Genomic DNA, 14,145 nt, shown 5'->3' on the forward strand with positions numbered 1-14,145 from the left:
ATTTCAGTTTGTCCATGATGTGTATGCCGAGGAACTTAAAACTTTCCACCTTCTCCACTACTGTCCCATCGATGTGGATAGGGGGCTGCTCCCTCTGCTGTTTCCTGAAGTCCACAATCATCTCCTTTGTTTTGTTGACATTGAGTTGGGGGGGGTGGTGCTGGGCCTGAACTTCTCTCTAGAGTAGAGACAAACAACCCCAGGACACTCGCATACCTAGCGCTCTGAACCTCACTGTCTCTCCCCCATATCCCCTTTTCATTCCACATCCACGATTACATCTTTCTGTTTGGAATTAATTGTACCCCAATAAACCTTTCTAGAAAACTGTGAGCTGTGTTTATAATTTAGGCTTATTGTCAGATAAGATTTACAATGTGTTGTAGATGTTGACTCAGTTGGTAGAGCATGGTGTTTGCAACGCCAGGGTTGTGGGTTCGATTCCCACGGGGGACCAGTATAGAAAAAATGTATGCATTCACTACTGTAAGTCGCTCTGGATAAGAGCGTCTGCTAAATGACTAAAATGTAAATGTGAATGTAAATGAGTTTGAGGTTATTTTCCTGACACCACACTCCGAGTGCCCTCACCTCCTCCCTGTAGGCTGTCTCGTCGTTGTTGGTAATCAAGCCTACCACTGTAGTGTCGTCTGCAAACTTGATGATTGAGTTGGAGGCGTGCATGGCCATGCAGTCATGAGTGAACAGGGAGTACAGGAGAGGGCTGAGAACGCACCCTTGTGGGGCCCCAGTGTTCAGGATCAGCGGGGTGGAGATGCTGTTTCCTACCCTCACCACCTGGGGTCGGCCCGTCAGGAAGTCCAGGACCCAGTTGCACAGGGCGGGGTCGAGACCCAGGGTCTCGAGCTTAATGAAGAGTTTGGAGGGTAGTATTCAGATGGGAGAATGGGAGAAATGGTGGTGGCAGCATGGGAGAAACTCCGCAAATAAAAGGTGTGCCAAGCTTGTAGCATCATACCCAAGACTCAAGGCTGTAATCGCTGCCAAAGGTGCTTCAACAAAGTACTGAGTAAAGCGTCTGAATACTTCAGTAAATGTGATAATTGTAATTTATTTTCATAAATTTGATAAAATTTCAAAAAACCTATTTTTGCTATGTCATTATGGGGTATTGTCTGTAGATTGATGAGTGGGAAAAAGCTATTTAATCAATTTTAGAATAAGGCTGTAACATAACAAAACATATCAAAATGTGGAGAAAGTCAAGGGGTCTGAATACTTTCCCAAATGCACTGTAAATCTGCTTGAAAATCTATGACCTGAAAATGGCTGTCTAGCAATGATCATCAACCAATTTGACAGAGCTGAAATACTTCTTAAAAGAAGAAATGGACAAATGTTACACAATCCAGGTGTGGAAAGCTCTTAGAGAATTTACCCAGAAAGACTCACAGGTGTAATAGCTGCCAAAGGTGATTGTAACATGTATTAGCTCAGGGGGTTGAATACTTTCATGAATTTTTTACAAATGTTAGAATTTTTCTTCCACTTTGACATTAGAGTATTTTGTGAAGATCATTGACAAAAATGTACAATTTAATCCCACTTCATAACACAACAAAATGGGGAAAAAGTCAAGGATTATGAATACTTTCTGAAGGCACTGCAGTTTCGTGAGCCAATGCTAACTAGCGTTAGCGCAATGAAGAAGTCTAGGGGTACTACTAGCATGCCAGAATCCTGAAGTACCCCTTTAAACCAGGCTGATAAAAAAACTATTTACAAATATACTGCTCAAAAAAATAAAGGGAACACTTAAACAACACATCCTAGATCTGAATGAAAGAAATAATCTTATTAAATACTTTTTTCTTTACATAGTTGAATGTGCTGACAACAAAATCACACAAAAATGATCAATGGAAATCCAATTTATCAACCCATGGAGGTCTGGATTTGGAGTCACACTCAAAATTAAAGTGGAAAACCACACTACAGGCTGATCCAACTTTGATGTAATGTCCTTAAAACAAGTCAAAATGAGGCTCAGTAGTGTGTGTGGGCCTCCACGTGCCTGTATGACCTCCCTACAACGCCTGGGCATGCTCCTGATGAGGTGGCGGATGGTCTCCTGAGGGATCTCCTCCCAGACCTGGACTAAAGCATCCGCCAACTCCTGGACAGTCTGTGGTGCAACGTGGCGTTGGTGGATGGAGCGAGACATGATGTCCCAGATGTGCTCAATTGGATTCAGGTCTGGGGAACGGGCGGGCCAGTCCATAGCATCAATGCCTTCCTCTTGCAGGAACTGCTGACACACTCCAGCCACATGAGGTCTAGCATTGTCTTGCATTAGGAGGAACCCAGGGCCAACCGCACCAGCATATGGTCTCACAAGGGGTCTGAGGATCTCATCTCGGTACCTAATGGCAGTCAGGCTACCTCTGGCGAGCACTTGGTGGCTGTGCGGCCCCCCCAAAGAAATGCCACCCCACACCATGACTGACCCACCGCCAAACCGGTCATGCTGGAGGATGTTGCAGGCAGCAGAACGTTCTCCACGGCGTCTCCAGACTCTGTCACGTCTGTCACGTGCTCAGTGTGAACCTGCTTTCATCTGTGAAGAGCACAGGGCGCCAGTGGCGAATTTGCCAATCTTGGTGTTCTCTGGCAAATGCCAAACGTCCTGCACGGTGTTGGGTTGTAAGCACAACCCCCACCTGTGGATGTCGGGCCCTCATACCACCCTCATGGAGTCTGTTTCTGACCGTTTGAGCAGACACATGCACATTTGTGGCCTGCTGGAGGTCATTTTGCAGGGCTCTGGCAGTGCTTCTCCTGCTCCTCCTTGCACAAAGGCGGAGGTAGCGGTCCTGCTGCTGGGTTGTTGCCCTCCTACGGCCTCCTCCACGTCTCCTGATGTACTGGCCTGTCTCCTGGTAGCGCCTCCATGCTCTGGACACTACGCTGACAGACACAGCAAACCTTCTTGCCACAGCTCGCATTGATGTGCCATCCTGGATGAGCTGCACTACCTGAGCCACTTGTGTGGGTTGTAGACTCCGTCTCATTCTACCACTAGAGTGAAAGCACCGCCAGCATTCAAAAGTGACCAAAACATCAGCCAGGAAGCATAGGAACAGAGAAGTGGTCAGAAGTGTGATTGACTTGGAGTTACATTGTGTTATTTAAGTGTTCCCTTTATTTTTTTGAGCAGTGTATATTCCCATGAATAGTATACAACACCAGGCACCACACCCTGTTTTTTTTTCTCTTTATATCTATATCAAAATTAACCAGTTGAATTTAGACACAAATATAATATTTGTTTTGTATAAAAAAAAAAAAAAATTAAATTATGTAAGAAAATATGCAAATGTTGACAATATGCATATGCCTATACTGCCAATCCACTTCTCTAGACACTGGATGAAGTCAGGTCTTCCATCAAATCAAATTTTATTGGCCACATACATATATTTAGCAGATGTTACTGCGGGTGTCGCAAAATGCTTATGTTTCTAGCTCCAACAGTGCACTAGTATCTAACAATTCACAACAATACACACAAATCTCAAAGTAAAAGAATGTAATTAAGAAATATATAATTATTAGAGTGAGCAATGTCAGAGTGGCATTGACTAGAATACAGTATATACACAAATGAAATGAGTAAAACAGTATGTAAACATTAGCATTTGAAAAGGACACTCCAGGACTATTCACATATGATAAACAATTATCTTTTTATCTAAAAAACAGCACTGACATGCATGAGAAATTTCAGCATATATTTTCTTAGAGAATCTTAACCCATCCATTAGGGGTGGTGCCACAGTTGTGATTGGTAATAGAATAAAAATAATAATAGTTGTATAAATCAAATATTCTATATTTTACAATTATTGGATTATGCGTACAATTATAATGAAGGTGCTGTAAATCTGTGTACATTTTACTCTTTCAAAAACATATTATTCAAAAACAGCTTTCCAGTTAACTACTTCCCTGCCAGCAGCAGAGAGGGGGGGGGTCGTCTGCTGCTGCTCTATCAGGTACTCAACAGACGGTGCTAAATAGAAAATTGCAATTAACTTGCAAATAAATAATCATAACAGTCAGTGGGAGCCTGGGATCTGACTTGAGGGGTATTCCAGAAAGCCGCATAATTGATTTAGCGAGATCTGTCAAACCAGAACGTGTGCAAACACCATTAAATAGTACCCGCAAAACACCAGTCTCAATGTCAACAGTGAAGATGCGACTCCGGAATGCTGGCCTTCTAGGCAGAGTTCCTCTGTCCAGTGTCTGCGTTCTTTTGCCCATCTTAATCTTTTCTTTTTATTGGCCAGTCTGAGATATGGCTTTTTCTTTGCAACTCTGCCTAAAAGGCCAGCATCCCGGAGTCGCCTCTTCACTGTTGACGTTGAGACTGGTGTTTTGCGGGTACTATTTAATGAAGCTGCCAGTTGAGGACTTGTGAGGAATCTGTTTCTCAAACTAGACACTCTAATGTACTTGTCCTCTTGCCCAGTTGTGTACTGGGGCCTCCCACTCCTCTTTCTATTCTGGTTAGAGCCAGTTTGCACTGTTCTGTGAAGGGAGTAGTATACAGCGTGGTATGACATCTTCAGATTCTTGGCAATTTCTCACATGGAATAGCCTTCATTTCTCAGAACAAGAATAGACTGACAAGTTTCAGAAGAAAGTTCTTTGTTTCTGGCCATTTTGAGCCTGTAATCAAATCCACAAATGCTGATGCTCCAGATACTCAACTAGTCTAAAGAAGGCCAGTTTTATAGCATTTTTTAAATCAGGACAAGTTTTCAGCTTTGCTAACAGAATTTCAAAAGGGTTTTCTAATGATCAATTAGCCTTTTAAAATGATAAAGTTGGATTAGCTAACATAACGTGCCATTGGAACACAGGAGTGATGGTTGCTGATAATGGGCCTCTGTAAACCGATGTAGATAATCCATTAAAAATCCAGCTACAATAGTCATTTACAACAATAACAATATCTACACTGTATTTCTGATCAATTTGATGGACAAAAATGTGGTTGTTTTTTCGAAAACAAGGACATTTCTAACACTACCGTTCAAAAGTTTGGGGTCAATTAGAAATGTCCTGGTTTTTGAAAGAAAAGCACATTTTTGTCCATTAAAATAACATCAAATTGATCATTATGTATGTATGTATGTATGTATGTATGTATGTATGTATGTATGTATGTACGTACATTTTAAACAAAAACATTAAATGTTTTTAAAATGGACTGTTCTCTCTGCTACCGCACGGCAAGCGGTACCGGAGCGCCAAGTCTAGGTCCAAAAGTCTTAACAGTTTCTACCCCCAAGCCATAAGACTCTTGAACAGCTAATCAAATGGCTACCCAGACTATTTGCATCCCCCCCCCCTTTACACTGCTGCTACTCTCTGTTTATTATCTATGCTCAGTCACTTTAACTCTACCTACATGTACATATTACCTCAACGACCTCGACTAACCGGTGCCCCCACACATTGACTGTACCGGTACCCCCTGTATATAACCTAGAGTATTGCTGCTCTATAATTATTTGTTACTTACATTTTTTACTTACATACTTTTTCTTAAACCTGCATTGTTGGTTAAGGGCTTGAAGTAAGCATTTCACTGTAAGGTCTACTACACCTGTTGTATTCGGCGCATGTGACAAATAAAATTGGATTTGATTTAAATAAATACAGGACTTTTCCACCAATCAGATTCTTGATTGCCACTACAGCCTGTCCCTTCTTGGAAAATCCACTTGACATCGGAGCCTGCATTGTTCACCGTGCTTTACAAAGGGAACTAATTATTGGACCTTGAATAAATCATTTTATCAGAATTTACCCATTCAGCAAATGTAACACTTTTTTGCAACTGGAAGTTTTTTTATGACTTTGTTACATTCCCTGGCCATCAAGCTGTCCATATAATCTAGGAGGAATTTTACAGAATTGCAGGTACAGTAGGCTGCGGCTCAGTTGACTGCCAGCGATGCCTTGTTAATCTCAATTTAATAAGCCTCGACAACATGATAAAAATGATAAATAGCCTAATTCATCCTGCAGATTTTCCAAACGTCATTGGTGCTACAGATGGACACATATCCCCCATTCAAAGACTCTGGATCAAATGAATGAGACTACGTGAACAGAACATCTTTCTACAGAATTAACAGGTAGCTAGGTACTGAATACTGTATCCTACACTTTCACCAAACCAAATCATTTTCAGAAAGTCATTAAATTCAATGAACTTCCTTACTTCTTTTGTCAGATGATCAGTGACTCCCAAGGGGTTACAACTAAACAAAGAACACATTGTTGCCTGTGTAGTCATGAAAGACACAACATTATGATTCATCCTAAATAGGCTATGGAATGGGCCTACTATTGTAATTGGGCTACTACAACTTACAGTTGAAGTTGGAAGTTTAAATACACCTTAGCCAAATACATTTAAACTCAGTTTTTCACAATTCCTGACATTTAATCCTAGTAAAAATTCCCTGTCTTAGGTCAGTTAGGATCACCACTTTATTTTAAGAATGTTAAATGTGAGAATAATAGTAGAGAATTATTTATTTCAACTTTTATTTCTTTCATCACATTCCCAGTGGGTCAGAAGTTTACATACACTCAATTAGTATTTGGTAGCATTTCCTTTAAATTGTTTTAACTTGGGTCAAACGGTTCGGGTAGCATTCCACAAGCTTCCCGCAATAAGTTGGGTGAATTTTAAGCCATTTTGCCACAACTTTGGAAGTATGCTTGGTGTCATTGTCCATTTGGAAGACCCATTTGCGACCAAGCTTTAACTTCCTGACTGATGTCTTGAGATGTTGCTTCAATATATCCACATAATTTCCCCTCCTCATGATGCCATCTATTTTGTGAAGTGCACCAGTCCCTCCTGCAGCAAAGCACCTCCACAACATGATGCTGCCACCCCCGTGCTTCACGATTGGGATGGTGTTCTTCGGCTTGCAAGCCTCCCCATTTTTCCTCCAAACATAACAATGGTTATTATGGCCAAACAATTCCATTTTTGTTTCATCAGACCAGAGGACATTTCTCCAAAAAGTACAATCTTTGTCCCCATGTGCAGTTGCAAACCATAGTCTGGCTTTTTTATGGCGGTTTTGGAGCAGTGGCTTCTTCCTTGCTGAGCGGCCTTTCAGGTTATGTCGATATAGGACTCGTTTACTGTAGATATAGATACTTTTGCATCTTCACAAGATTTTGTACAGATGAACGTGGTACCTTCAGGCATTTGGAAATTGCTCCCAAGGATGAACCAGACTTGTGGAGGTCTACAATTTTTTTTCTGCGGTATTTTCTGATTTCTTTTGATTTTCCCATGATGTCAAGCAAAGAGGCACTGAGTTTAAAGGTTGGCCTTGAAATACATCCACAGGTACACCTCCAATTGACTCAAATGATGTCAATTAGCCTATCAGAATCTTCTAAAGCCATGACATCATTTTCTGGAATTTTCCAAGCTGTTTAAAGGCACAGTCAACTCAGTATATGTAAACTTCTGACACACTGGAATTGTGATACAGTGAATTATACGTGAAATAATCTGTCTGTAAACAATTGTTGGAAAAATGACTTGTGTCATGCACAAAGTAGATGTCCTAACCGACTTGTTAACAAGAAATGTGTCGAGTGGTTGAAAAACTACTTTTAATGACTCCAACCTAAGTGTATGTAAACTTCCGACTTCAACTGTACATATTAGACTATAGCCTTGACACTTAATATCACCAGCGTTGCAATAACAGTGCTCTATAAAGTGAAAACATTATTACTAATCACCAATGTGTGTAAGCTCGGCCTATTAGATATTGGAATCGTGCCACTTCTCTTGCTTATTTACTCCGTCTGCAATTTTCTGCCAGGCTCCCTCTCTGGCTTTGGCGGCAGGAGATATATTACTTTTTTTTTCAGATATGTGAACATATTTGTTTAATGTTTTTTACGATTGATTCTTGTTCTAGACTTATTGGGCTTTGTCTTTTGACTCCATATATAAAACAAATTCTGCCATCGACATGAGGACCTCTTTGAATGTTGCACGTGCATGTATGCACACGGCAGTTGTCAGGTCAACCGATCTGCGCTTATCTTAGCCTAATAACAAACAAGAAGCAGCCATTCTGGAACCAAGAAATCCTGGACACCCTCATCTGGTTAAGACAAGCCAGATATGTTCAGCAACTTTTGAATTTGTTAAACAATCTTTCTGTAATACCCCTCTGGACATCCACATCCAACAACAGTCAAAAGACCGAGGGATACACTAGCTAGAACCTTCTCACAGACCTGGTTGGACAAAAAAAAATGCATTGTTCTGTGACTGCACAATTTGCCACACCGTATTTTGTTTTCCTGGCCGTTCTTTTAATTATAGATAGTGTAGTGGACAGGGCGACATTTTGTATGGACTTAAAGGCATGATTAAATTAAATTAGCCAGCTACAGTAATTTTGAGGAACATTCAGAAATGGTTAGATTTTTTGGGGTCAAATTAACCAGTTACCTTCGATAAGCAAGTTGGCTAGCTAGATAGCTACCGGCAAAGCTAGCTACCGGTAGTTTCCTAGCTCACATGACAATTTAAAGCCAGAACTAATGTCTTAAACACGGAAGTATGGCTAGCTCATTGTGCTTTTTGACATTATGCTGGCTATCCCCAGTTATATCATGCGTTTTCACTTGTCACATCTGTGCTTGTTGCTTTCTCCTTCTGCTTGTCACCGGTATACTCACTCGTGACCTGGCTGCTCATTCTAAATAGTTGGTCATCTTTTCTAAACAGTGGCAGGAGTGAGGATTATGTTTTTTACATGCAAAAGAATAGGTATTTATGCTGTTGTTCAAATGCACAGATAATTTTATATATCTTCCTAAAGAAACTACCAGTAGTTTGAAAACTTGCCATAATATTTCTGTCATCCTGCTTTGTTGACAAAATTACAACACCCCCCGGCCGACACAAACATCCCCTTCCCTTAATAAATGAAAAATAAAATAGTTGTATTAACAATATATGATATATTATGCAATTATTGGATTACAAAAACACACATCGCCTGCCCTTCTGGGAAATGCATTACTAGTTAGAGCTGAAAATATAAAAAATGTTGTGCTTTAACCCTTTCAAAAAACTTTGTGTGTAACTCCATACATGTGTGATGAATCACATGAAGGATGCATTTCTCTCAATAACTTTGTACAAGAATGAAAAAAAAAAATTGGGACAAGGTCACAGAACGCAAATCATTAGTTGAGGGGAGTTGGTCTAGCATGTTATGTAAACAGAGGTTTTATAGGGTTTGGGTAACTCCATTGGCTTCCTCAAGTTTCCCTAATGACCTGCAGGTCATGACCCTGGCCATGGTAAATTCATCTTTGACGTCACCGACCACCAGAAAATAACGCTGCTAACTGTTTTGGAAAGGCTTCTATCCCTAGCTATTGAAACTCTATTAAGTTCTACTTGAGAATACTTTGATCTGTATAGCTTTTGAACAGTAAGTATGATTTGGCCGGTGGCATCCCACCTGTGTTGACATCAGAGGCACACCACATGCAATCACGGGTAACAACAAAGTAAGCCCATAATAGAAACAGATTCAAAATCACCCCCAAGTGAAGAGAGGTGACTCTGCTTTTGTTTAGCCAGGTTGCTAAGTGGATAAGGCATCGGTACATCAGACACAGAGCACAGTGTTGACCTATGGCTGGCCTGCTGAACAGTACTGAACACCTGAGGCAGAAGACGAGAGGCTTGTCTGTAGCGTTACAAACAAAAGGCTTCATTGAGACACCAACATAAGAGACGTCAACAGAAACATTAACCCATGATTTAGACTCAGGAGTTACCTTCAGACCAGGCCAGGAGGGTGTGTTAGCGAGCAAATCCCATGACAACTACATGATGTGGAACAGAAAGAGCTCTAGAAGTGTGACGACTCCAAAACAAAGCCCTATTGCATTAACTATTAGTCTCCTCAATTGACTTCTTTAGCATCACATAGGGAATTCAAAAGGCATAACTATCTGGCATCTTAATGCCTTCAAGGGGTAATTATCAGGCATCATACAATGATGTGCAGAAAAACAGGAGACTGGTTTGCGCTGTGACCCATTAAATCCTTTCAACTTTCCTTGTGGCACCATCCAACAAAACAAATCTTTCAGGCTACAATCAAGTCTTCAGCCAGCACCCAAGGAATCAACCCAACATTTGAGAAAGACAGCTCTGACAAATGGACAATAAAGTATCTCATTGTAACGTATCGTACCGCAAAGTATTGTAAAGTATTGTACCCTAAAGCATCTCATTGTAAAGTATGGTAGCCTACAGTATCTTATTGTAAAGTCTCTCATTCTAAAGTATTGTACAGTAAAGTATTGTAAAGTACTGTATCGTTACCTGGGTGTGTGAGACAGGGTGAAGCGTCTCTGCAGGGTGATGCTGCGGTTCATGAGGAGCTTGCGGAAGAGGAGCGGAGAGTTGCGGGGCGAGTCCCGGGGGGACATCCTGGGGGAGCCGCATGGCGAACCCCCAGCGGAGCGTGGCTTCAGTTTGATGGGCTGGGTTCGGGCGGCGGCACCGACACTGCTGGGGGAGGAGAGCACCTCCAACAGCGGCACGCTATCCCAGAGTGCCTCACTCATGCTGCCGTGGGTGTACACACCCCGTCCCCTCTACTCTACTCGGCTGGGGATGCTCCAATGTTCTGACCTTTAGTTGCCTCTCTCCACCGAGAAAAGCCCACCAGGATGCTCTGTCAAATAATTCCTTAACTTAATGTTCTCCGTGCCTTGGGGCCGGCAAATAAGGTATACACAGGCATCTCAAAGAGTTGTCAAAGGTTTTAAATAAACTTGGAAAACTTTCATCTCCAGAGACTGTACCTTAAAAGTTTCTCAAATCTTTTGGGTTTGAGAATCTATTCTACCTTGCTTAGCAGAGTGATCTACTGGTCTTGCTTGACAGACACAGACACAAGTGCGGTGTGAGCCCCCACCCTCCGGGAAAAGCTCTGTTTACATAGTGCTAAGACCCTTCCCTCCCCCTGCCTAAATATGGCCGGCCTGAGTTATACAGGGGGGTTAGCGCGCCGTGGGAGAGCTAGCCGCTAGCCTCCACATCCTCAGAGGAACAAACATTTCCTTTCTCAGTCCATAAGCCTGTAAACATTAACCAGTCAGAGCCATGTTTTCACTCTCCCTAAACAAACACATGCCTGAGCTGCTGTGTTCAGGCTCAGGAACAGGTCTTAGCTGAAAAGGCCTGTTTGGTTCTACATTATTCTCAGTTAACAAGGCAAAGTTACATGAGAGGGGGCCTCTTCCAACCATTAAAAGAGAAAGGGAGATAAAGTTTGAGAGGAACACAAACGATCTGGACTCGTATCTCAAATGGAGGGTGTTCCTTCTCCGATGGGGTTGGTGGATGATGGAAGAAGACACCATCTTGTGTCCCTTTTTGACCCCTTCCTCATCTACCCCACACAAGGCCTCTGGAAACCAGCTGAACAAGGGCTATGTAACTTCCTCTGCCTGATTTACTAATCTGTCGACCTTGTGTATATAAGCGCGACACTATATATACAGAATGCTATCAGTAGTATACTAGAACATCACATTCACGACCACCAAAGACAATATTACTAAGACTATGTTGGGGGCAAACTACAGCACGACAGACAATTAAATGCGGCAGGCGAGGGATTTGATACATTTTTGGGATGGGGGAAATTACTAATTTGGGTAAATAAAAATAAAAAAACTCCCGGCCACAGTTGAACGTCTAAAACCAGATAGAAAGTATGTAGAAATGGTAATGGACCCATCTATTGTCAAATAACTACCCTTTCTCTGGCCTGCAAATAGATTTTGACGAGCAAATCAAAATAAAATGTAAATCTGTGCGGCCCTCTGTTGAATTTCAATTTATACCGCCCAGGAGCCCAAAAGTTTGCCCACTCCTGTTCTAACCAGTATATTGAAACTAAGGTAATATTAAGGCTAGATGAGGAACAATATGACTTTGATAGTACAAAGTAAAAATAACACATTATGTGCTACCTAGAAATAATAACATGCTTTTATAAAGAGGGTCAGGAAAATGCAGGCTATAACTGCCTGAATCTGGTAAGGGCAAACTGAAAGAATATACAAGCAGAGTTTGTCCTGATGCTTAACTCAGAAGCCAGCATCAGACCTATCCAAATATGACCCTTAGACTAAAATACTCCGGAAAGCTTGGTCTGGAAATGAATGTTGCAGACTCCTTAAGTAAAAAAAATTGTGATCCTATTTTATGCAATTATGTAAATTAATGGTAAATGGTTAAACAGTCTCCAATGGTTTTTTTATACTATATTTAGAAAGCGACCTAAATCTGAATTCCTGGAATGGAGATAGTAATTATTTAATGTACTAACAGCGTTTGTATGTAAGACAATATCTGGTATAATCAAAATCCACCACGCTAAGTCTCATTGTCATAAGTCCTCTCTATTACCTCATATTTGGACAGGGTTGTAGTGAAAAGATTTTTCAAATATTCACAAATCTAAACTATCATCTCGCTTTGTTGTCAATATCTATGAAACATTTAAGGCATACGCACTCCGACCCGGAAACACTCACAGGGCAGGATGGAGTGTTCTAGGATCACAACTGTGAGGAACTAAGGACGGACATCAGACACCCACAACAGGTCAATTTTAGAATAGTAGAATATTGACAGTGTATGTGAGGGATAAAGCACCAAAAAGAGCATGCATAGGGACTTCAAACAGCCTGGTCCCAGATCTGTATGGCTTTTTAGCCAACTCATCTGACGGTAGTTGGCTAAAGCCTAAATCGATCTAGGGCCAGGCTAACTTCAAATACTGGGGCGCAAATGTTTTATACTATAGCATTTTGGCATAAATCACTACATTAGGGGCTTTTTCGCAAAATGTATTTAAAAAACAATACTATTGACGAGGTAATCCATTCAATTGTGATGGGTACTGTATGCATTCATAAAAATAAAAGGCAAGAGTCAATAATGCTAACGCCATCATGGTGTGTGTCAGTGGCGGATGGTGCCATTTAAGATAAAGGAGGACAATATTTTTTTTTCATGAGCATGGCCTTATTTTTATTACAGCATAGTGGATGACTGTCAGTCAGATTTCATTCAACCAGCTCAATGTAACATCAATAGGTTTAGGCTACTACATGATACTCAAATTTGACCTATACCCATGATGATGTTGCTAAAACCGAGCCTATAAATCAAATTCTACAACGTAGGTGCACAAGTCGAAAGAAATTTGAGTAATCAAGGTGACAGACATTGACACATTCAATACCGCCTTGCACATTCTTGACTGCATCTAGCTGATCTAGGGTGTAATCATTAGTCGAACAGTTGCAAACAAGTTTCTATTGGACAACTTCCGGTATGTTTACCCCCGTTTCATTTGCTTCCGTTTAAAGTATCGGTGGAATGAATACACCACTGATCACACGTAAAACACAGTTCACTTTGATAGCAGCCACATACAAACAGCATGACTCCCTCTCTCTCCCTAGTTAAAGTACAAAAGGGAAAATAAATAAACATAAATATAGGTTGTATTTACAATGGTGTTTGTTCTTCACTGGCTTCCCTTTTTTGTGGCAACAGATCACAAACCTTGCTGCTGTGATTACACACTGTGGTATTTCACCCAATAGATATGGGCGTTTATCAAAATTGGATTCATTTTCAAATTCTTTGTGGGTCTGTGTAATCTGAGGGAAATATGTGTCTCTAATATGGTCATACATTTGGCAGGAGGTTAGGAAGTGTAGCTCAGTTTCCACCTCATTTTGTGGGCAGCGTGCACATAGCCTGTCTTCTCTTGAGAGCCAGGTCTGCCTTTTGCGGCCTTTCTCAATAGCAAGGCTATGCTCACTGAGTCTGTACATAGGTCAAAGATTTCCTTCATTTTGGGTCATTCACAGTAGTCATGTATTCTGGCACTGTGTACAGTCGTGGCCAAAGGTTTTGAGAATGACACAAATGTTAATTTTCAAAATCTGCTGCCTCAGTTTGTATGATGGCAATTTGCATATACTCCAGAATGTTATGAA

The 14,145-nt window shown here is 41.2% G+C and overlaps 1 protein-coding gene across 6 annotated transcripts in view; it reads right to left on the bottom strand.

Moving 5' to 3' along the window:
• pde4cb (phosphodiesterase 4C, cAMP-specific b) overlaps nucleotides 1-14,145 on the bottom strand; it is a 153,537-nt gene that overhangs the window by 73,364 nt on the left and 66,028 nt on the right. The window contains exon 1 of one of the 6 annotated variants that reach the window (XM_014149334.2): nucleotides 10,439-10,998. The exons of 4 other annotated variants lie outside the window; for them this stretch is intronic. In XM_014149334.2, coding sequence (XP_014004809.2) covers nucleotides 10,439-10,683 — 245 coding nt within the window. In that variant the 5' untranslated portion in view covers nucleotides 10,684-10,998. Of the gene's footprint in view, nucleotides 1-10,438; nucleotides 10,999-14,145 lie in introns of those variants that run through there. One more of the 6 variants, XM_014149338.2, reaches the window with a different exon arrangement.

The sequence above is a fragment of the Salmo salar genome, chromosome ssa16 (assembly GCF_905237065.1).
Source record: "Salmo salar chromosome ssa16, Ssal_v3.1, whole genome shotgun sequence".
NCBI classification, from domain to species: domain Eukaryota; kingdom Metazoa; phylum Chordata; class Actinopteri; order Salmoniformes; family Salmonidae; genus Salmo; species Salmo salar.